Source organism: Panthera onca, chromosome C2 (genome assembly GCF_046562875.1).
Source record: "Panthera onca isolate mPanOnc1 chromosome C2, mPanOnc1 haplotype 2, whole genome shotgun sequence".
Lineage (NCBI taxonomy): Eukaryota > Metazoa > Chordata > Mammalia > Carnivora > Felidae > Panthera > Panthera onca.
In genome coordinates, this window is record NC_138347.1 from 114,739,887 (window position 1) to 114,764,167 (window position 24,281).

The 24,281-nt window shown below is 41.5% G+C and overlaps 1 protein-coding gene across 1 annotated transcript in view; it reads left to right on the forward strand.

The window, feature by feature from the left end:
• Nucleotides 1-24,281, forward strand: part of WWTR1 (WW domain containing transcription regulator 1) — a 135,604-nt gene that overhangs the window by 67,879 nt on the left and 43,444 nt on the right. Inside the window, exon 3 of the mRNA XM_060638925.3 lies at nucleotides 12,363-12,499. Within this exon, the coding sequence (XP_060494908.1) occupies nucleotides 12,363-12,499 (137 nt within the window). The remainder of the gene's footprint in view (nucleotides 1-12,362; nucleotides 12,500-24,281) is intronic.

A 24,281-nucleotide genomic window follows, 5' to 3' on the forward strand; every position in this document is an offset into this window, starting at 1 on the left:
GCAGAGGGTGATATGCGGATTTTTGATATATTTATTATTTTTTCCTCAAAACGTCTATCTGTATAAGTAGAACATCTATTCCAAGTATTGGAAGGACATTTGCCTGAGAATTTAAATGTTTTTCACATGTATTTTCTCAACTTCTAAGAAAACTTACTTGTCGGTTGACTTAATAAACTGGCTCTCTCCTGGTTTGAAAACTCTCCTGGCCAATTTAAGTAAAAAGCACAGTGGAAAAGCTAGCTGCTCTTCCCAAGTCAGTGTTTAAACATAAATGTTTGATCTCTAACTCTACTATACTATACTGTGGTGTGGCCATCAGCAGCTCTGAAAATAAAGGAATCCTCTGCCTGTGGTTTTCTCCTCTCACATGGGGTCTATTTTCCCCTCCAATGAAAGGATATTAAAGGTCACCATTATTGCCAAATTTGTAATGCTTTTGTTCAGATGTTATTATAAGTCTGGTGTTACTTTGTTTCTTGACTTGGTTATTCAGATTGGCTATCTTAGCCTTTTTCGGTCTTTATTTATCTTGCCTACGTTACAGAATAAAATTCACTTCAGAGTTTGAAAAATGATCTGCCAAAGTATTACTGTCACTATGGGATCGTATAAAAACAGATGATTATTCTAGTGCTACTTTCCAGTCAGAACTTTCAAAAAAAAATGACAGTTGGTGAATCAGTAGGTGGAAATACCTTACACATTCTTGCATGTTTCCTGTAAGTTTAAGATCATATCCAAATTAAAGACTGCACACACATAAATAGATATTTATTTTATGTGAGAATTAATGCTGGCTACTTTAGCAAAGAATGGGGTTTGGATGGGGAAATAAATCATGAAAAATGGGAACAGATACATATTTCTGTCCTTTGTTAAGTAAAGATTAAAGCAATAGTGTATTTTTTTTTATTATTAAACCTTCATCTGTAGGCACCAAGTTAACTCTATTTGGAGTTTGTACAAATATGTTTTTTTGTATAAAACTTTAGTACTTTTTAGCCTAAATTTGTTTTTCTATTTGTGGACTTTCAGAAGCTTCAGGTCTTCCTGCATTTCTGTAACTGGTCTGTACCTACATTTTAGGCTGCACTGTGGGGGTGAACAATTGTCACCTTGTAAATGATTGCAAAACTAAATTATTCTAAAATTTCCTGAGCATTCCTAACAGAAATCTGTTAGGAAAAATGGAAAGCCATTAGATACTCTTTTTCTAGTGTTCAATCTTATCTTCCAACTAAAATCCCTTTCTACTTTCCCCGAGGGCAGAAGGTCTCATGCTGACAGGGGATGTTCCTCACCACCAGAAGCTCCTCCCTGAAAAGAACACAAAGCAGCTTCGGCCTTTTCTTACCCTGGATCTGAGAGTTGATATTATTACATGCAAAACAGACAGACAAACAAAAAAACCCAAGGCAAAACAAAAGGAGGTGCAGGAACCACCTGAGGGGCTGGTGGTCACCTAGTTCATTTGTGATTTGAGAATGTTTCTTCTCTAAATTAGTTGTTACTAAGCCGATCTGTGGGAAATCAAGTATATCTGCAGTTTTTGCAGTGGATTGATACCCACCATTACTGCCGTCATTTCCTTGGGTTCATTGTACCATCGTGTGTTTGCTGGGTTTGAATTTGAATTCCTCAGATCCCTTTAAACCATTGGGATAGATTTACACAGGGATAAAGGAGGAATTAATATTCACAATGTCACATGTATGTCTGGCACTGTGCAGGTGCTTTGCTTTTGTTATTTGGTGACATACTCAAAACAACTTCATGAAAAAGATGTTTTTATGCCCATTTTACAGTGGAGGACACTGAGGCCTGGACACGCTAGGTGAAGTTACAGTGTTCTCTTAACTGGTTCATAGCAGAGGCCAAGTTCAAAAACATACCGGGGGAACACCCTTGCTCACTTGGGTGATATTTTCAACCAAAGATGCCAAAAAATACATGTAAAAAGGTATGTGGGCTGGGTTTAAAACATGAAACATAAGCAGTGTTGCCTGGTGATTATCTAGGTCCCCAGTAGTCCTCTCCCCTCCCCGCCTCCAGTGTTTCACTCAATCCCTGTTAATGCCTCAATTTTTTTTTTAGTTTTTTTTTTTAACGTTTATTTATTTTTTACAGAGAGAGAGCATGAGTGGGGGAGGGGTAGAGAGCGAGGGAGACACAGAATCTGAAGCAGGCTCCAGGCTCCGAGCTGTCACCACAGAGCCCGGCACAGGGCTCGAACTCACAAACCATGAGATCATGACCTGAGCTGAAGTCGGACGCTCAACCGACGGAGCCACCCAGGCTCCCTAATGCCTCCGTTTATGTCTCCGATCGTCCAGATCATTTCTTGCAAAATGGGACGCTGGCTCTGAAAAACACCTGCAGTCATTCTCCAGACGAGCGTTGGGGTTCTTGTCAGTCTCATTGCTAGTGCCAGCTGGGTCATGTCTTTCAACCATGTGCAGAAAGTGGCTCCGGTGACCAGAGGACGTGTGGCTCATCCTCTTCTCATAATTGGGGAAAACAAAGCCAATGAAAAGGAATGGAATCTCTTCACATGAATGGAAGTGAAGCCAGAAGAATCCAGAAGAATTTTTGGTTTTTAGGGAGGCTTTGGCCTCTTCTTTGGGGCAAGTGACATTTAATTCAGTTGGCCCCATTGGAAGGCAGAGAAAGGAGGGCATATCCTGAGTTTAGTTGGGCTGGTTTATGTTCGGAGAGGGTTCAGAGCGGGTAAGCTGTGTGTCAATGAAGAAGACACACCGGAAGAACAACTGGAAAAACAACACGTTGAAACGTGTTGGGCACGGAGAGCCTGGAAAAACAATTTTCAAAAGTATTTTAGAATTTAAAGTAGTTCCGTGGCTTAAAAACAAACTTCTTTTAAAAAATGATCGTGAGGGTAAAAGCTGCTTCCCAGATGTCAGACACAGTTGATAAGGGGGAGCAGACCTAACACATAGCTACCAAGCTAGAGTGTCGGGCTCTGGACAATTTAGAATTACAACAAAAATAAGACTTGTGCTCTGTTAGCCTCCACGCCATTCATTATTTCTTTGCCGCTACCTCCCCGCCATTTTGATTGCCAGCTCCGAAGGCTCACTCTGGGTCATCTTCTGATACGTCCTTCTTGGAGCAAAAGACAACACAGGTACTTAGGACTGTATGCCTGTTCAGGTGGCATGAATTCAACACTACACACCTAGCACATCCCAGCATAAGTATTTGAGGACAGCATCACTTCATCTGGAGCTTGGCGGTAGAAACAGTAACTAATCTGTCTTAACACTAGAAGGGACTGGCTGCCTTGGGCTCACTGATCGACAGTCTAACGTACAGAACGCCTAGTAGACTGTACATTATAGGCCCTGAAAGCATTTGCAGTTGTAATTTTCACTACACCCCACATTTCCCAAAACTGATTTTGGGACTGAGTCCTCATGGAAGATACGGCCCCTTTGTAAATGATTGTCAAACGGATAAATGGGTGAATGCATTCCTCACGGCCTGTTGATAATTCTAGAATTCACCGTTCATAAAGAACCTCATCTTTTCTCCACTTCTCCTCATTCCCATCCCGTGTTTTTGTTTGTGAAGGAGAAAGTGGGAAAATATGTACAAGTACATATTTTATACTTGATATCTGGAAATAATAAAACAGTGAAATAAACTCTTACGTTGTTGTTTGGTTTCAACGGAAGAAATTTAATGTGATTTATAAATCTCTTAATAGCACTATTGATCCTGCGTGAGAAGAGGAAAAAATGCTAAGTGTTAATAATAAAATTGCATTACAGCCAAAAGTTCTTTAGTAGCGCTCTTGGCCTACAGCAAACAAACAAACAAAAACCCAGTCCTTCTGTTCCTTCTGCTTTTTTAGGGAATAGGGAAAATAAGGCTAAGCAAGAGTTTGGCTCAGTTTGCCGGGGGGGGGGGGGAGAGTTAGGTCTGCCCATTTTGGGTGATGTTGGGGACCTCAGTGGCGATGTCGGGTGCCTCTAACACAAGGGCTCACCGTCTGAAGTGAGGTGGTCAGTGAATCACACCTTGGGGTTGTGTTGGTGAGTCACCGGCTTCCCGAAGTGGTTTTCTCCACATTCACAGTGTCCCCTCCTTTCCCACCCCAGCAACAACACACTGGGTAAGTAGAGCCCTGTAGGAACCACGGGTATTACAGCCTCGAGTGGGCTCACACTGTGCCTCGGGCTGGCAGCAGCTGGCCTTGACTCAGCCTCTGCCCTGACGGAGCAGGTTCAGGAATGAGTCTGCGGAAAAGTCTGTGGTGCTCGGGGAAAAGGATTTGAGTAGATAGATCACCACAGCTGGCTGTGGCGGAAGTGCCAGGAGACCTTCCACGCTGCTGCGGCTACTACTGCTGCTAATTTAAACAAGGGGAGGCTTCTTGGCATGGCTGTGATGGAAGTCGAGGATTAGAGCCTGGTAGTTAAAAATACAATCGCTGCCATTCATTCAGAATTCCAGGGGACTCTGAAATGTTTGGCAAGTGAATGGTAGAGACCGGAAACAGGCACCAAAATAATGCTGCTGGTCTTGTATCATCTTTTATTAGAGGATCCTAAAAAATCCCCCATTCATGTATGAATTATCATTCCTATGTCATAGACTATACAGCTATGTTTGATGAGCTGCCTAAGTGAAAATCTGACCAGAACCTTTCAAGTATAAATTCCTTGTGGTTTCAAAGAAGGATGAGCTTTCTCATTAAGCACACTTGTATTATGTGAACAGTCACTTTTATTGTATGACATGAGGCAGTTTTCATGGCTTTGGGATTTAATCTGTGAATGGTGCGAATGCTTTGCTAATGGATGTGTCAGCCATGTACCTTTGCAGCCTGACTTTCACCTCTTTGTATCTTTTATTCTAATGTAATGCGTCAGACTAGCGAGAGGGTACCGCTTAGGATTCGGGCAGAACAGAAAAAGAATTGTAGCCAAGTATAGTGTTGTGAAAGCTGCTTTGGGACAAAGAATCATCGGTTAGGGTGACAATAGGAAGGATGAAAATGTGGGAAGGAGGTTGATGGCTTTGGAAATAAAGTAAAACATCTATTCAACCAGGTAAAGAGCCAACACTTTATTTCTGATTGTCCATGTATTGTAGTTCAAAAGCCTACTGTCCATTATCCAGCTGGACTGATAGGGTTAAGCAGATGGGAACAGTTTACTGAATGGCTATTAATCAGGTTGGGTTGCCGATTTAGACGTGGGCTGTGAGCACAACTATGGGAGCTCCCCTTGCTGTGGGGCTACCCCTGCTATGAGGCTCCCCCCAGCTTTGGGGTTCATACTGTGATCAGTTTCCTCTATGTTCTGGTTTTAGGGGACAGCAGAGGAAGTACTGGGGAGAGTGTACGTCTGGGCTTGGGAGAATTAGGGTGTGTGTATGCCAGCTGTCTTTGTTCTTGTGGTTAAGACCCACCTCTGATGTCAGTTGGAAGAACTAAGTACCACTGGCAAAAAACAAAACAAAACAAAAGGCGCCACTCAAAGAAATGCAAGATATGAGTAAGATATGATGTGTCATTTCCTAGGTCTGGAAATTTAAATAAGAACACACTGCCAGCATGTTTAATGTAATTGAAACGCAGGCAGCATTTATCCCTGAAATACAACAAAAAAAGTAAACCGCTTTTGCATATTTGTATTTTAATTCTAACTGGGGAACGTTTCAGAACTTTAATGTGAGTCTCGGACAAGTCTTGCCATCTGGTACAGGATTAAGCATTGGCATAGCATTTGTTGTCTGCTGACAATGGGTCAAACTTACTTGGCAAGCTCTGTCTGGGAAATTATCAACCTCACGCAAATCTGTTTCAATTTCCATTTTTAACAAGGGTGGGTTTAATTGAACTGGTTCACAACAAGCAAGTTGCAAAGTTCATTTAGCACTTTTTAAGCACTTAATCTTCAGTGTATGTACATTTGCTATAATGTTAACAGGATGGTAGGTAAACTGGTCTCTTAAATTAAAAAAATGTATATAATGTCTGATTTAAAAATATAAGACAATTTACTTATGCCCTAAATTGGGCTTGTGAATATTATGGGGGTTGCAAGGGAATTGTTTTGCAGATGCTTACTATGTGCAGAGAGAGTACTTTGCTATGCCCCATAGGGTCATTTCTGTCATCAAAAGAGCTTATGTTCCATTGGAAAAGAAATATTGGCACCCCCCCAAGAAGAGAGAGTCAAGAGAGAAGTTGAAGAGAGCCTGGGATTGTCAGGGGACTGGATCCAAGTGGCACTGAGTGTGAACTGAGTTTTGAACCAGTCAGCCTTGGTTTTAACACCCCAGGCTGCCTTTAAATTCGCATTTCATTGGTGTGGTTTTCTTTAACTGCCTAGCTAGTTTGTGGCGGAAAAGAAGAGGCAGGTTGGAGGCTACTTCTAAGTCCTGTCCTAACAGGTCTGTTGATTGCAGGGAGCCCTGAGTAATGTGTGACACTAATGTGAAACTCTAACATATTAAAGCCTTGACGGTGGAGAGGAGAGGGAGTAAAAAGGCAAAGCACTTAGATTTAAAGATGAAAACTTTGCCCATAGAAATAGGCAAGCGGCTTATGTTGCGAAGGACTCTAAATTCTTTCAAAATCAAGCACTCAGGATCCTTTCTATTTTTATATCTTTGTATGCTTCCAGCAATACAAAATGTATTACATAGACCTTCTCTATTTCAGAAAGTCTTTGTTGTGTGGCTTCCTTCCATAAAGTTAATGTAATAGGTCATGGACTGGAGGATAAATTCATCTAAAAGCACCAGGCCTTGTCCTGGGCTGTAAGAAGCTGGTGGGTTCTATTTTTACAGATAAGATTTTATCATTGCCTTTAATGGTTCTGCTGCTAGTCAGGGTTTTATATTTACAAAATGCCTTTTATTTTTATACCTTCCTAGTGCATAGTGCACAATAGGTGTACAATCTAAGCTTGTTGAGTAAACTTGAACCTATGTTGTGAGCTTTGGGCTTGAGGCCAGAGCTACTACCTTCCATGCATTCACTGCTAAGGAGGTGAGCTTGGAAAGCCCAGTGAACTGGCCGTGAAATCTGCAGGTGACTTTGGCTGTCATTAGTTTTCCTGAACAGACCTATTTCACCCTGCAACAAGGAACTGGTGTGTTTGTTAACTTCTTTTACTCCCGTCTCCTGGATCTGGGTGCTGAGACCAGGATGAGTGAAGTGGCTTGTCCAACTAGGTCACACAGATCAGAGTAGCCTTAAAACTCAGATATGTGAAGGGCGCCTGGGGGGTTCATTCGGTTGAGCATCCGACTTCGCCTCAGGTCATGATCTTGCGGTTTATGGATTCGAGTCCCGGTTTATGGATTCGAGTCCGAGTCCCGCATCTGGCTCTCTTCTATCAGGGCAGACCGCCTTCGGATCCTCTGTCCCTCCTCCTCTCCACCCCCCTCCACCCCAAGCCTCCCCCCAAAATAAATATTAAAAAAAAAACCCAACAAACTCAGATATGTGTGATGCCAAGACTTTGATCTTTCCAGAACAGTGTCGCACCAGTAGGTCTTCTTTCTGGAAGATGCCTACACGAGTAGTACTTTTATTTCACAGGCAGTGAGACCAAGAAGTGACTTGGATCCCAGCTGTCCTGGGGATAGGAGTCTAGAGGTGGGATGGAGAGTGGATTATCTGATTGAGAGGGTGGGGGAAGGGATGAAGGGCAGAGGAAAACCAGAAAGACGGAGGAAGGGAAGCCTGGAGGCTCATCAAGCACCCTTGTGCTCATCAAGGTGAAAGGTCATGCAGGAGCCTGGAAGGAGGAAATAGGAGCTAAGTTAAAGATCCCCTGCAGGCCGATGGGAGGGACCAGGCGGTGAGTGGAGGGACATTGGGAGGTGAAGCTGCCTCTTCTGCTCATTTCAGTGACATTTCAACCTCAAACACAGAATTTCCGTAATAAATAAAATGGCTTTCTGAACTTGCATCTCTGTTGAGCAACATATTAATTCAAGAAGGAAAAATTATTTCACAAAACATAGCTTTCCATAAACTACTGTTTCCAGCCAAACGTCTTCTCAGAGAAGCGCTGACCTTCTTGCCCCTGAACACAAGCTCCAGTCCCCAACACCAAAGCTCTTTTTGGACCTGGATGCTTCTCTAAGGAGAGACTCCTGATGTGGTTGGAGGTGAGAAGTTGGTTTGTTCTTCCCGCGACTGTGAAAGACTGTCTGGGAAGGGAAGGCCACTCCTCTTATCTTTGTTATAGCCCCGCCCCCGGGGCCAGGGTCTTTTGTGAATTACAGGAGGTTTTTTTTTGTTTTTGTTTTTGTTTTTTTTTTGCCCAGGAAAAAGACCTTATGGTGCCGGGAAAAGTTTTCCTTATCCTTAGGAACTGGCATTTTTTTTCTTGGTAAACAAGATGGGGCCAGATGATTAATTCCATTTCCCTCATTCTTCCTTTGGCCACCCAACAATTATGAGCCAAATCTACAGTTTATCTTTAATAACATTTTAGTACCCTGTGACCTGCATGCCCATGCGTCATTTTCCTTTTTGTCATGTTGTGCCTTCATAATTATTTTTGTTGTTACTGCTTACGAAAACAATGCATGGCCACTGTTAAAAACCTGGAAAGTACAGGAGAGTTTGGTAAGGAAAAAAAGCACCCGTGGGCCTATAACTTGTATGTATACCCGTAAATAGTTTGATACCTTTTTTCCTTTTTTGTTCCATTTTTTAAAATATGAGAACTGTACAAATATGTATTCATTGGACACACATATATAAGCAGATTGAATATATATGTAAATTTTCAGGAGAAATTGGGCTTTTAAAAACAGCAGAGACATTTGGTTGAATAGGACTGGGCAGCAAGGGAGGAATGAAATCAGGAAAGAGGTGGGAGTAGCAGGGAAGTCGGGATTAATCCTAAACTGTGGGTCCTGGCAGACAGTAAGGTTACACTGAGAAATTCGAGAAAGGAAATGAGTCAGTAACTCAGAGGGAGCGGAGATGAGACAGCAGTGTGAAAGAGCCAGTGGCTTAGCCTGCGTTCGGGAACAGGGTGACAGGAGCTAAACGTTTTGAACAATAGCAGAATTTAGCTTTCAAATCAAATCATCAGCAATGCATTAAGTTCTTGTGAGCAATGCTCTTGCTTTTGGCATTCAGACTGGGAGCCACCCTGGACTTCATAGAAGCCGAGCCTTAAAGCAAAGCTGACGTCGGGTCGACTGGTGGGTCTGCAGAGGCTGGGAATTCGAGTGGCTTTCTTCTCAGAGTGGTTTCTGAGCAATGAGAACTGCTCACTTAAGAAAGACTCCCTCTTGTACTCTAGTCTTTGGGGAATACTGTGAGTGACACTTTTAATTAACAAATCTGCTGGGAACAAAACTCCTTTAAAAGCGTTGGCTGGGTATGGGGTTGGAAGGGTGGGCTGAGGAGGCTCCCACGGCCCTGGGGGAGTTCTCGGACTTGAAGCCACGTTTGAGTTGTGCCTCGTTGGCGTCAGACCTCTCTGGGATGGGGCCAGAGTGCCCTCCCAGAAAGCCCCAGCAGTCTGTCCCAGGCGGTGGAGGCCAGCCTGTTGTGGTGGCAGTCCTTCGGCAAGCTGGGCTCGTTTTTACCACTTAGCTGTGGGCCTTTCTGCTCTCCCCAGTTTTGGGGGCCACAGCCCACTGGTTCAGGATGGGAAAGAAGAGTGGGGACCAGCCTTTGGGAATGCATCGTTCCAGCTCCTGTGTCATTCCTACCACTATCCCCAGCAGTGTCCTTAAGTGTCTTCCACTGCGTCACTCTGTCTCACCGTGGCCGTGCTCATGCTGCTTCTGGCACAGCACCAGGACCCATGGTCTCAGGGGGTCTGAGAAGGGCTCATAAGAGAGAGAAGAATTCCTTTCCTTCTGGTGCCATTGTGGAAAGTATGCAGGGCATACCTACCTTGGAAAACATGTTTTAATAGTGTGGGTCCTGAAGGGATGGTTAGTCAAAGGGTTTCTTGGCTCTAATTACTTGGCTAAAGGGAGTTTACTCAACTCTGACATCCTCATCAATTGGTTCCTCACTCTGAAACGACTATGACAAATCCCCTGAGGCTGGTTATGAGTTTCCACTTGACCAAAAGTTGACAAAAGGATTTTATGAAAGCTTTCACAGAATTACAATTCTTAAACTGAAGGTATAAATGAGACCATTGTTTCTTTCCTTTATCGTCTTTTTGCGCTGGAGTAAGTGATTCTCATTTCTTTATTTAGGTCCTGCCCCCCCCCCCCCCCCACTTGTGTTCTTCTTAACAAGACAGTCTTGGTTTTAAAATTTTTATTCCTCCTAGTTCATTTAAAAAATTTTTATTTAAATGTTTATTTATTTTTGAGACAGAGACAGAGCATGAACAGGGGAGGGTCGGAGAGAGGGAGACACAGAATCTGAAACAGACTCCAGGCTCCGAGCTGTCAGCACAGAGCCTGTCACGGGGCTCGAACTCACGGACCGCGAGATCATGACCTGGGCTGAAGTCGGACGCTCAACCGACTGAGCCACCCAGGCGCCCCACATTTTTTATTATATTTTTGAAAACTGTCGATGGCTTTTACAGTATGGAAACTCAACAGTTAAACTTAATTTTGCTTCCTTTATATCAAGCCTGACTTTTATATTTTTTTAAATCACACTCATTTAAAGGCCTTCTTGGGAAAACATCCAAGCTTTCACTCAGGCAGTGGATGAGTTCCCCATGGCAATAACTTGCTGTCTAGGATAAAGAAGTCTGAAGAGGAATTTTAGCAGCATTCATTTAGCAGCATTCAGATGTGAGGAAACACGCCAGAGAAGAGACAAATAAAACTCCAGGGCCAGGTATTACAGTGATTTGGGATTAAATTGAATGATAGTAATAGTGGTTTGCGTTGCTAAAGATTCAAAGGAGGCCATTGTCATTCAAAATTAAGGTGTGTTTAATGAAAGGACAATCATGCTTCTTTTCAGGTGGATCTGGGAAGGTCCCTAGTGTGTGGGGGTTGGCCTAGACAAATAGTTTAGGAGAGGTAAACCTAGTTGCAAGGCATAGAACAAAAGGCTGACGTTTGGTTTTTGCGGTCAGCTTTTGTGGTCTTTCATCAATATATAAAAAGCACTCTGATACAATTCGTAAAACAAAGTTACAGCGCGAGATGAATATGCTCATCTTTAAAAGAAAAATATAATGAAATCTCAAAAAAGTTTTTGGGGGCACCAGGGGCTTAGTTGGTTCAGCATCTGACTCTTGATTTTGGCTTAGGTTATATTCTTACGATTCCGTGAGTTTGACTCCCGCATCAGGCTCTGCACTGACAATGTGGAGCCTGCTTGGGATTCTCTCTCTCCCTCCTCTCCTCCCCTGCTTATGTGCGCATGCCCTCTCTCTCTCTCTCTCTCTCTCAAAATAAATAAACTTCAGGGAAAAAAAAAAGAGATGATGGTGATGGTGTGCGGTAGGGCACATAAGTTACCAAGAATGACTTACGTTGTGGTTTGGGAGGAGGCAGACAAAGCTGGAGGTCTTGTCCCTCTTTCTAAGAACATATGGAAACTCTAGGCAGCAGCTTATGTTGTACCAGTTTCTCTGAGATTAAGTCACAATATAAATACTGGAAGTTGTGTATGACCAAAAGTCTAATCATGTCTTTTCCCTCAGAAACCTTCATGCTTTGACATTTGGGCTTCTCCATAATCTGGCACTTGCTGGTCTTCCTACACTTAATTCCTGCTACCCTGTCCTCTAGCTAAACAGTTGTTAACTTTACTTAGTAGAACATAAGCTTCTTGGGGGTTTTATGTATCACCTGCTTGGACCTCACAGTGCCTTCCTTGCTCTTAATAAGAGCTCAGTAGTGTCATATTTATGAGGTTGGTTTCAAGAGTTCTGTCTTTGGCTGGTACTGACAGAGGTGTCCTCATTATGTCAATTACTTGAGCCCGGGAGCGTGGGAGGCTTGGCGGGGCGGGAGGGCCCGGTCTTGCTTTGGGAGAGGAGTTCACACCATGGCATCCCTGTGATTGAATGGCGGGGAAGCACCTGAGGAGCTGAGGACCGAAGGATCCTTGGCTGGGACAGGATACACTGGTGAGGCAGAAAGCCTTTACGAGGGTTTTTGCATGTAGGGGCAGCTAGGACAGCTAAGTCATGGGCTCGTATTCAGAGAGTTCCCTGCAAGATCCCCAATGGGGCCCTTGGATGGAGGGGTATGTGGGCACGCGTGACCTTGGATGAAAACAAACACAATGTGTCAGCCATCTGTAAGCAGATCCTAAGGGAAGAAGAGCCGGCGTCATTTAACTCTTGTGCTGTTGTTGGTGATGGTGATAATGATGATCGTGCTGACAATTAAAAAGATCATTGTTTTCCTTCTTTTAGTCACATAGAAAAAATCACCACGTGGCAAGACCCTAGGAAGGCGATGAATCAGTCCCTGAATCCGATGAACCTCCACCCTGCTGCCACTCCCACCCCAGCACCCCAGAGGTCCATGGCCGTGTCTCAGCCAAATCTCGGTAAGCCTAAAGCTTTCACCTGGAGGTGAATGAACAAGTGTTTAACCAAGGGGCTCTGGAGCTCAGAAGCAGCTCTGGTTGTCTCAGTGCCTCCTCATGCACCCCAGATAGCTCTTGGGTGCATTACACTGCCACCACCTTTGCCTTCCTTCCTGGCCCCTTTTCTACCACCTCACACTCTTGCTACCTAGGTTTATGCTAAGGTTACGGCATCTCTTTCAATTGTCTTTACTGGAGTTTTTTGAAAAATTACTTAGGCCTCCTCTCATTCATCCAAGTCGGGTACATACCCCCATTCTGTGAATTTGGTCCCTGAAGACTGCCAAAGGTACAATTCTGGCCTCTAATCCCTTTCCTTCCTTCTTTTATTATAATTATTTTGCATAACGTGTGATTGACATCAGGCTTGGTGCTTTCATGCCTTATCACATTAAATTCACAGGATGGATGGCAGGGTCTGGAGTTTCAACTGAGGCTGCTCTGACTTTAGAGTGCATTTAGCCTTTATGTGATTTGCAGGTGGCTTCTCAAGACACCTGCCCCAGGAAAATGCAGCTCACCCTTGACTTCATTTAGAATGCTTAAATGTAGTGGCGCCTGGGTGGCTCACTTGAGTGTCTGACTCTTTGATTTCAGCTCAAGTCTTGATCCCAGGGTTGTGCATTGGGCCCTGTGCTGAGCGTGGAGCCTGCTTAAGATTCATTCCCTTTCTCTCTTTCTCTCTCTCTCTGTCTGTCTCTCTTGGCACCTGGGTGGCTCAGTTAAGCATCTGACTTCAGTCGAAGTCATGATCTCACAGTTTGTGGGTTTGAGCCCTGCATTGGGCTCTCTGCTGCTAGCACAGAGCCTGCTTTGGATCCTCTGTCCCCCTTCCCTGCCCCTCCCCTCCCTCTCAAAAATAAAATAAATATTAAACAAAATAATAATGCATTAAAAAAGCTTCTCTCTCCGGGCACCTGGGTGGCTCAGGTCAGTTGAACGTCCAACTTTAGCTCAGGTCATGATCTCGCGGTTTGTGGGTTTGAGCCCCATGTCAGGCTCTGTGCTGACAGCTTGGAGCCTGGAGCCTGCTTCAGATTCTGTGTCTCCCTCTCTCTTTTCCCTGCCCCTGCTCTCTCTCTCTCTCTCTCTCTCTCTCTCAAAAATAAACTTTAAAAAAAATTAAAAAAAAAAAAAGATTCCCTCTCTCTCTCAAAATAAATAAATAAACATTAAAAAAAAGTCTCTCTTTCTCTCCCTCTCTGTCCCTTCCCTGCTTGTGTGAGAGCTCTGTCTCTCTCTCTTTTAAAAAAAATGCTTAAGTATGATTTTAGAATTGAGAAAAGATTATTTTCTGCTAATTGCCTTTACCTTAGAACTAGAATTCTTCCCACTAGAGATAATCAGATGTGAATGAACACACAGCAGCAACATAACTAATTAGCTTCTGTGGTAGGCATTTTCCCTGCTTCCAAAGGCTAAAAATAAGAGGATACTTTTAAAGTCTTATAAAAGATGATGCCATTTTCAGATAACTTTTCCATTTAAGATCAGGTATCCAGATACTGCTTTGTACACAGAATAGTTAATTTTAGCGTGAAAAGAGGCTCTTGTTGGATTTTTTAGGAATGAACAGGATAAAAAAGGGAGCATTATTCCCAGACACCTTCCTTCATACTGTGACTTAGCCAAAGTGAGTATGAACTCAAGTAAACCCGAGTTAGCTTCAAGTAAATATATTGTCTGTTCTGCCAGGAAGTCTGGATCTACCATTTAAAGCTTGCAGATATAAAATATATCCAAAAAGCAAATGACTTGGAATAACTTCTGTTGTGTCCCGTATCTACAGGGCAGATCAAGGAAAATGGTACAAATGCTTCTACCAACAGTGGTAAACCAAAACTTCCCATGAGTCATTTGTCCCCAATATATAAGAGCTCAAATAGAAAGCAGTTGCAAGTATAGTAAAGAAACCACAAATTAGGTAGCATTAGACTAGTTTCAGTCTTTCTTTTAGCCATCTAGCTTTCATGAAAAATTCTAAAGACTGATTATTAAAGTATTAACTTTAATTTTGTAATGTATTATAATTGGAAAAAATCTTTCATGGACTTGGTTACAAAAATTCAAACACTTTTTCAAAGCACTGTTCACAAAGTAAACTTTTCTCAGGTCCCCATTCCTTTTTTTTAAAGTTTATTTATTTTGAGAGAGAGTGCACGTGCATGAGCAGGGGAGGGGCAGAGAGACGGTGGGAGAGAGAGAATCCAAAGCAGACCCTGCACTGTCACCACAAAGCCCGATGTGGGGCTTGAACTCATGAACCATGAGATCATGACCTGAGCCGAAATCCAGAGCCAGATGTTTAACTGACTGAGTCACTCCGATGCCCCCTGAATCCCCATTCCTTAGTCCTGGAGTCTTCCAGTGCTTCCAGTCATGGGTATGTGTTTCTTCACACGAATGCTAGTGTATTATACCTACTGTTCTTCACCTTGCCTTTTCTGCTTCCATATCTGTACATACAGAGTTGCCTTCTTTTAAAAGATTTCCTAGTAGTCCCACATATTCATACACCTGGCACCCCCATCTGATGGATATTTAGGTTGTCACTATTGTGTGTTGCACAATACTGGAATGAATATCCCTGTTTATGTGGTACTTGTCTTCATTTTAAAAAATTGTGCAACACGTAGAAAGTGGACTAATTAAAAGGAACTTGAATGCTTGAAACTGTTTAACAATGAAGGCACATGTGGGTCAACCTGTGCACCTGAGCCACCCCTTTCCTCACAGAAGCACAGTTGGTTAGTAAAGTATATCTAAACAAATTGTAATCTGAATGTGGGAAACATGTTTACCTATTCCTGAGTTAAAATACCTTAGTTTCCAGATTTCTAATAAATCGAAGCAGTAAATTTCTCAAGACACACATTCTGGGTTTTTTTCCTAATAATATTTAAATATTTGTCCATTACACAGTGTGTTGCTAGCCCACACCGAATCACAGACACGTCCTAAGGATAGAAATATAACAGGGGGGCGCCTGGGTGGTTCAGTCGGTTGAACGTCCGACTTCGGCTCAGGTCATGATCTCACAGTTCGTGGGTTCAAGCCCCTTGTCGGGCTCTGTGCTGACAGTTCGGAGCCTGGAGCCTGCTTCGGATTCTGTGTCTCTCTCTCTCTCTCTCTGCCCCTCCCTTGCTCACTCTCTGTCTCTCTCTGTCTCTCAAAAATAAATAAATGTAAAAAAAAAAAAAAAGAAATATAACAGGGAATGCCAAGTGAGCACCAAAGACTGGGGATAATTTACAGAGTCATAATGTGGTCTTAATAATAAGTGATTTACTCAGAATATGTTATTTCAAGCTATAGCTCTATCCGTAGTTCATACTCTTCATTATCAGTGTTTAAAAAATATAAAGAGCAAATCCTTCTACTTTTTGAATCTAGAAATTTGGTCTTGTCAATATAATGTAACTAACAGCTAAGTGAACTTAATTGGTGTGTCTCCTTTATAGGGAGGTATTTATGTATGTATGAAAATGTCAAAATATAGTTAATATTATTATGAGATGATAAAATTAGTACCTTTTATAAGATAATTTTACGCATTTCTAGAACTGTGATATAATCTTTGGTATTGCTTAATACATTCAGAAATAAATCTCCTTTTTTTTTTTTAATTTTTTTTTTTTAACATTTATTTATTTTTGAGACAGAGAGAGACCGAGCATGAACAGGGGAGGGTCAGAGAGAGGGAGACACAGAATCTGAAACAGGCTCCAGGCTCTGAGCCGTCAGCACAGAGCCCGACGCAGGGCTCGAACTCACGAACCGTGAGATCATGACCTGAGCCGAAGTCGGACGCTTAACCGACCGAGCCACCCAGGCACCCCAATAAATCTCCTTTTATTGGGATTCTGTTTTACTGTAGTTTAGGTATATGGATTTGGGAATCAGACTGTTAGAATTTGATACATGGCTCTGCCCATTACTAGCTTCATGACCCTATGAAATTACTTAATTTTGCCTTAGTTTCCTTATATGTAAAATGAGGATTATTATCACAGTATGAAGAGATTATATGAGTTTATATGTGTGAAGTGCTTAGATGTGGTGCCTGGGACATAACAAGCTATAATTATTTTATTCTTATTACTAACATTATTCTTTGTGGAAGGAAAACTTTTATTTTCTACTTTATTCAATTTTCGGATGTTAGAGTTGAAGATAATTTCATTGTTCATCATAAAAGCTCACGAGAAACAAAAGATTTATTTTGGGCGAGTTAGAGTATAAAGTGCTTTAAATTAGGAACACTGTTCATTACTTTCAGTGAGGATAGCACCCTCTGGTGGAAATATTTTAGCACCCCCCCCCCCCCCCCCCCCCAAGCTTATCCATGGATATCTTATTTTTTTAGTACATCTATTCCTGAAATGTAATTTGCAAGTCCAATCATATTTTAATTGGTAGAGAAGAAACCTGTCACTTAAAGGCATTGAGTGACTTTGTAAAAATGGAGCAAACTTTTGTCAGGCTGCATCAGTATCCAGTGAAAAAGCATCTATGTAGGCTGGCAGATTTGTTACGTATCTAAACTCACTGACTTTTCAAATGCCTAAGTAAAATGAAATTGACTCTGCAGGAGAGAAATGAAAAAAAAAAGACAAAATTTTTCTTTCTCTTTCTTTTTCTTTTTCTTTTTCTTTTTCTTTTTCTTTTTCTTTCTTTGCATTTTATTTCAAATAACCATCTCTGGCTTGGTCTAGTTTTTAACTCAGATTTTTGTTTTTGTATCTGCCAAATCAGGTTTCCTGTCAGGTTTTGTCCTATTTGATTCTGTCTGAGCACCTTGGTGACCTTTGCATCTCAGTCCCCAGAGATGCCTACTGAATGGAAGAAGAAAGGAAGACCTTGGAGAACTTCAAAAAGTAAAGAGGAGAGATTACCTCTGGGTGGAAGCCATATCGTTTGGGGGCCCACAACTTGCTTAGAATCACAGCTTTTATGTAACAGTGAAGGCAGAAAAAGATTATACATATGAAAGTTGATTATATATTTTTTTCATAACACAAACCAGGCATGACCTTGCATCTTTTAAATAGGTTGTTCTTCTCATTAATCACTATTAAAAACTACTAAATTTTTTGGAAGGGGGGGAAAAATGAAACAGGAAAAAAAGGACTCTCCCTTTCTATTCTAACATATAGGACAATGGGCTTGAGGGAAAATGGGGCCTGCTAAGGAAATCTGGTTAGGGTGTTAGGGCGGTGATAGGGGAAGAGTGGAGGCAGGAGACCTTTCTGTATAGTGGTTGATGGGAGGAACGTGGAGTCCCAACTGAGTCTCTCTTGGGTTAGACATTTACTAGTTTCGTTTATCAGCCTCTCTGAGTCTGAGTTTTCCTTATCTGTGAAGTGGTGATAATGAGAGCAGACATCCCTAGCTACTGTGATCCCTACCTCATCCAAGTCGTCTTGAGTACCTCAGTACTCAACATACAGAAAGGCCCCAAAGAAGTATGTTGTTGTAACTGTTATTGGTAGCCGGTAGCCTGATTTTCCCTCACTTTTCTGGCCCGTGTGCACTCTGAGGAAGAGGCTGTGGTGTGCATTGTTACAAAGCCATCCTGTTCCTCCCTCAGGAAAACCCAACCACGATTCCCACAACTTGGATCGTTTGGGCACTTTTGCTCACATGTTGCAAATATAATTTTGTTGACCCCAGACAGCAGTTGGGGGAACATGAGGAGGCGTATGTGCTCGTGACCTGTCTCTTTCTCCATCATATTGTTAACAGGGAGTTTGTGAAGAGCGGGCACACTCAAGTTCCGTGCGAAGGACATTTCCCCCTCGACAAGTGTGCCAGCATCAAGGTTTTCCCGTTTCTCAGCACACAAATAGTTGAATCATGAGGCAACTTAAAATATCCCCGTATTTTAAAATATTACTGCCAAGAGAAAGTGAATTTTGCCCTTTTGGTGATAATCCTAGTGATCATAAACCATGGTGCGCTGGGCTCCTGTCACACATTAACAGACCTCTTTGTTGGAGTGAGGCCCCGACCTGGGGTGCCAGTATCCTCCCAGACAGAACAGGAAAAATAAAGACTGTATAACAACTTCACCAGACTGCCAGCCCTAGCCGGTTCAGAAACTTTTGGTAAAGTGCAGCCAGAGGGTATTTTTAATGCTATAGGAATTTTTAAAATCACACACACACACACTCACTCACTCACTCACACTCACACTCACACACTCACTCACTCTCTCACTCACTCACTCACTCTCTCTTTGAAGATGTGCTGTTCACCAGGCCAGAGTCTAAGTCCTCCTGGTCTGTCTTGATTTGTACTTCAAATTATAAACACATGTGTGTGTTTTTCTTTTTTGCAGGGCATGCTTTTCAAGACAAGATGGAAAATCTTGTCTGTGCTCAGTTTGGTAAATTGGCTTATTCTTCCCTCTAGGAAGTGTATAAAAGCACTTAAAAACATTTTATCAGCAAATAAAATAGCTAAGGGACACTGAAGTCTAGTGTTGTTTAAACCACATAGAAAGGTATCCTAAGGTTTGCTCAAAGTGAGATTTATATGTAGGCTATCTTTTTTTTTTTGTTCTTTTTCCAATTTTTTTTTCTTTTTTTCTAGTCTAATTTATGTGGTAAGTTCGTGGCAGACACATCTGGCTACTGTGATTTTTCCAGCTCTGATATTCCCTCTACTTTTTGAACTTTGTGGTCTCTGCAGCATAAATTAGCCCAGTGTGCACAAGCACATACACACAAACCCAAAGACAAACTGAAAAACCTTCACACTTTATGGGAGGGGGTAGAGTGATAAGGCATTGGTAGGAATGTGGTGATAGAAAGTGGGCATGTATGGCGGGGAAGGAAGATTGGTGGGCACGGGGAAAAAGGGAAGGGGTTCTGGTTAAAAAGGCTTTTTTTCTTGATTAGAAAAAAGAAGGAGCAGTTTTCTAAATATCTAAATACCGTAGAAATCATTATTTTTGTCTTAGATTTGGAGGAAGCCATCAATTGTCAAAATTCACTCTATCTAATCAGCCTTATTGAAGACTTCTCTTCTTTGGAGTTTCCAAAAAGAGATTCATTACAGTTTTTTTTTTTTTTTTTTCTTTTAGGCTTTTTAAAGATATGTGAAATGAGGGCTAAAACATTACTATTTTTTTTTTAATTTTTAAAAATTGTTTTTATTTTTGAGACAGAGAGAGGGAGACAGAGAGTGAGTGGGGGAGGGGCAGGGAGAGAGAGGGAGACACAGAATCCAAAGCAGGCTCCAGGCTCTGAGCTGTCAGCAAGAGCCCAATGCGGGCTCGAAGTCACAAACTGCGAGATCATGACCTGAGCCGAAGTTGGATGCTTAACCAGCTGAGCCACCCAGGCACCCTTAAAAACATTATTAAATTGACTAATTCCGTTCCTCTTATGCAATAAAGTGAGATGTAATAGTGTATAAGGAAATGTGTTTCCTTATGTAAATGTGTTTCCATATGTATATTCCATTTATCTTAATATGGATGAATCTCTTTTTTAGATCAGTACAGTTGACCCTTGAACAACGTGGGGTGGGAGACCCAAATTCCACATGTAACTTTGGTTCCCCCGAAACTTAACTACTAATAGCTTACTATTGACCCAAAGCCTTAACTGCTAATGTAAATAGTCAACTAACACATATTTTGTATGTTATATGTATTATATACTGTATTCTTACAATAAAGTAAGCTAGAGAAAAGGAAATGTTAGGAAAATCACAAGAGAAAATACATTTATAGTACTTTATTATAAAAAATCAGCACGTAAGTGGGCCTATGCAGTTCAAACCCGTATTGTTCATGGATAAATAAATATTAGGTGATAAACACTTGTAGATTTTATTATGTGAAATTTAGAAATTTAGATAGAAAATCTCCTCTTTGATAAGAAGTGTCAAGAGCCATGAAAAATGTTTGATGCTACACTTTCCCTAAGAAAATATTCTCTAAGATAAAATTCCTATGTAGTATGCTTAGATGAACACTTTGGAAAATTGTGTACACAAAGAAGGGTTATTTATAATAGCGCCACCCCCAAGTAATTGCCTGCAATACAAAAATAAATGTATTTGTAACCATTAAAATAATAGTTATAAGGATTCTGTGGCACATGGAGAACTTTATTATCTTACTCTAATTTTATAAAGCAGAAAAAATTGTTTATTGTGAACTATAATTTTGTTTTTTTAAAAAAAAGACTGTTTAGTTTCTCCTTTCCCACAGACTTTGCTCTCCATCTGTGTATTTCTAGCCCCTAGCCAAGTGCATTATGCATCACAGGTGCACCACTTTGTAGAGTTAATGTATTAGGTAAATCAATTATGTATTTTTGAATGTTAGTAGTGATTATAGTAAGCCTTTTTTTTTTTTTTTTTTTTTTTTAATGTTTATTTATTTTTGAGACAGAGAGAGACAGAGCATGAATGGGGGAGGGGCAGAGAGAGAGGGAGACACAGAACTGGAAGCAGGCTCCAGGCTCTGAGCCATCAGCCCAGAGCCTGACGCGGGGCTCGAACTCACGAACCACGAGATCGTGACCCGAGCTGAAGTCGGACGCTCAACCGACTGAGCCACCCAGGCGCCCCTAGTAAGCCTTTTTGATTGGGGGTGATTCCCTTTATTTTCTCTGTAAGGTGTTTCTATTACCTTTATAATAGCCTAAAGGAAACAAAAAAAAAAAGAGAACCATTTGATGTCTTGAGCTTTTTTATAGAGGGAGAGGAGGATGGGGTTTTGGGAAGAAGGCTCTAGGACCCATGTGCAATCCAGACAAAACCATGAATCCTTAAGGTTCTACAATTGACGGAGTCAGTCATTAGCAAACGAGTAATTCCCTAGTCTCTAAGATCAGTGTTTCTCCCAGTGGGGATCCAGATCTAGCACTAGGAAGATCCCTTGGGGGCAATTGTTAAACAGGAGTCTTCAGAATCCAGTCGTCTGATTGCTCCTTAAAAAGCAGTCATGGGCTGCTGCTGGAATAATGGCTGCCCCCCCCCCCCCCCCCCCCCCCCCCCCGCCACCTCTGGGAAATCCTGTTTCAGATGATGTAGATTGGGGTCTGGGAATGGGTGCTGTTTTCAGGTGCCCAAATGACCCTGGTCATCAGCCAGGTATGGGTATGGGGAGCTACAAGAGAATTGTGTGTTTTAGCATAGTGATCGGAGAATGCCATAATAATAAATGGCAGAAACCCACTCCAATGATCCATTCTTTACCTTGAGTTATCTGAAACAAATGCTGAATATGCTCACCAACTTTTTGACTGGGTTCTTTGTCCAAAATAGACATTTATTATGGCATTGGCATCTGTCATTTTGGCACTTGTTGGTGTTAGTATATACATGAGCATTGGATACGGGAATGCTGAAGCCACTTTCCAGAGAGTTTTGACCCCAATCACACCAAGTAAACTTTAAAAACAAGGGAATACATTGTACTTTGGGATCCAGTTTATTGAACTGTATTGTCTAAATTCACTCAGTAAGTGTGTAAGCTCCCCTCAAACTTTGCTTGCTGAGAGTTGACCAGAAAATCAGACCTCTGTAGGGCTAAACTCCTGAAAAATTCCAGAGAGGCAGGCACTTCCTACCCCGAAGGAACGTAGAACCTCTTAGGAAGGGGGTAAAGGCCAGGGAAAACTTTTTTGAAGTCTCTTCTTTGTGTGTACTACCTCCATTATTTACTTATTTTTAATGGAGTCTAATTTTTTCACCAAGCTGTGGGTCTTTGTTGAGAGTTTAAAAAATAATTTTGACAGTTTTTGTAGTATCTGCTGGCTGGCTTCCAGTCTTTTGCCCTCAGGAACTTCCTTGTTGTGGGGAATTTCACCCAGTTAAAGTTTAAGGCGAAGGGATTCCGGGATGGTTTGTCCTTTGGCCACTTGTTCCAAATTAATAAGTGCTGAGTGACATTTGGGCATTCTTTGATCTCCTCTTTGGGGTGCCTGGTGATGTCCCTGCCTGTGTGTGATCATCACCTCCCCCACCCCACATCAACTGGAAGATTGATTTCTTCTTCCTTTCTGGAAGTCTAAATTTATTCCTTGGGTGTTTTGCAGTTGCTGGTGGTCAGGGACAGCTGTTCCACCATGCTTGACTCCGAATAATTCTCTGTGATGAAGTCAGCAAAATACTGTAAGAAGCCAAGAAAACAAAAGTCCTTCATGGTCTTTTCTCATTAAGTGCTGAAGAGAGGAAGATCACCCCCCTTTCCCTGGTTTAAAAAAAAAAAAATCAGGAAAAGATGAGATCCTAAACATATTTGAGGCAACAAGATTCAACAGTGTTCTTTCCCCCATATTATATAATTACTCTTTGGTCATTGTAGAACAGCTGATCAGCAAAAACTGAAAGAATAAAAAAACATTGTAATCTGACCATTCAAAATCACACAATGTTTTCTCATGTAGTATTCTCTTTTTTTTTTTTTCAATATAAGTGTGAACGAAAAAGGTTGGAAAGTCTTTTATATTCTTTTTTTGTAGCCCAGTTTTCATTGAACATATCATGAACATCTTTCCATTTCAATTAATATTTTTCTTTTTTTTTTAAATTTTTTTAAATGTTTATTTATTTTTGAGACAGAGAGAGACAGAGCATGAATGGGGGAGGGTCAGAGAGAGGGAGACACAGTATCTGAAGTAGGCTCCAGGCTCTGAGCTGTCAGCACAGAGCCCGACGCGGGGCTTGAACTCACGGACTGCGAGATCATGACCTGAGCCGAAGTCGGCCGCTCAACCGACTGAGCCACCCAGGCACCCGTCAATTAATATTTTTCTACAGTATTTTTTGATTAGCTGTTTTAATTAGAAAAGTAACACGAAAAATTCAAACAGTTCCAAAGAGTATTCATGAGAAGTAAGTCTCCTTCACACCAGGACCCCCAGCCCTTCTCTCTTCATCGAAAACATTGCTACCAGCCTCCTGTGTGTTCTACAAATACTCCACATACATATGTATGCTTGGGTGTATATGTCTTTTTTAAACTTAACATATCCTAGAGAGCTTTCTAAATTCATATGTATAGATGTAGTCCTTCTTTGCCAGGAATATATAATATTCTACTATTGATGTACCTAATTTATTTAAACAGTCCCCTATGCTGGATATTTAGATTCTTTTCTAATTGTTCACTGTTACTAAACAGTGCTTCAGTGCTTAACATAATTAACATAATTCCTTTATAATTATGCTGTTTATGAATAAGATAATTTTGCAGAGGTGGGCTTCCTAAATCAAAAATTATGTGCATTTGAAGTTTTAATAGATGTTCTACTTCCCTCCAAAAAGGTTACACCCATTTACACCCTACCAACAGAGTATCAAAATGCCCCTTTCCCTCTATTCTGGCCAATAATGTCCATTATCAGACTTTTTTAGTCTTTATAATTCTGATAGGTACAAACGGGATTCTCATTGTTTAATTCATATATATAGTAAAACCTTGGTTTGTGAGTATAATTCATTCCAGAAACATGCTTGTAATCCAGAACACTTGTATATCAAGGTGAATTTCAAGAACCATTGACTCAGTTGTGATCCTGTGACATTCGGTATCACATTACTACGTGTATTGCAAGACATCGCTCCTTTATCAAGTTAAAAATCATTAGAAATGTTTGCTCATCTTATGGAACACTGACAGAACAAGTACTCACAAGCCAAGGTTTTACCATATATATATGAATGGACCTGGGCATATTTCTGTTTGTAAACCATTACATCATGTTAATGTCTATACAAT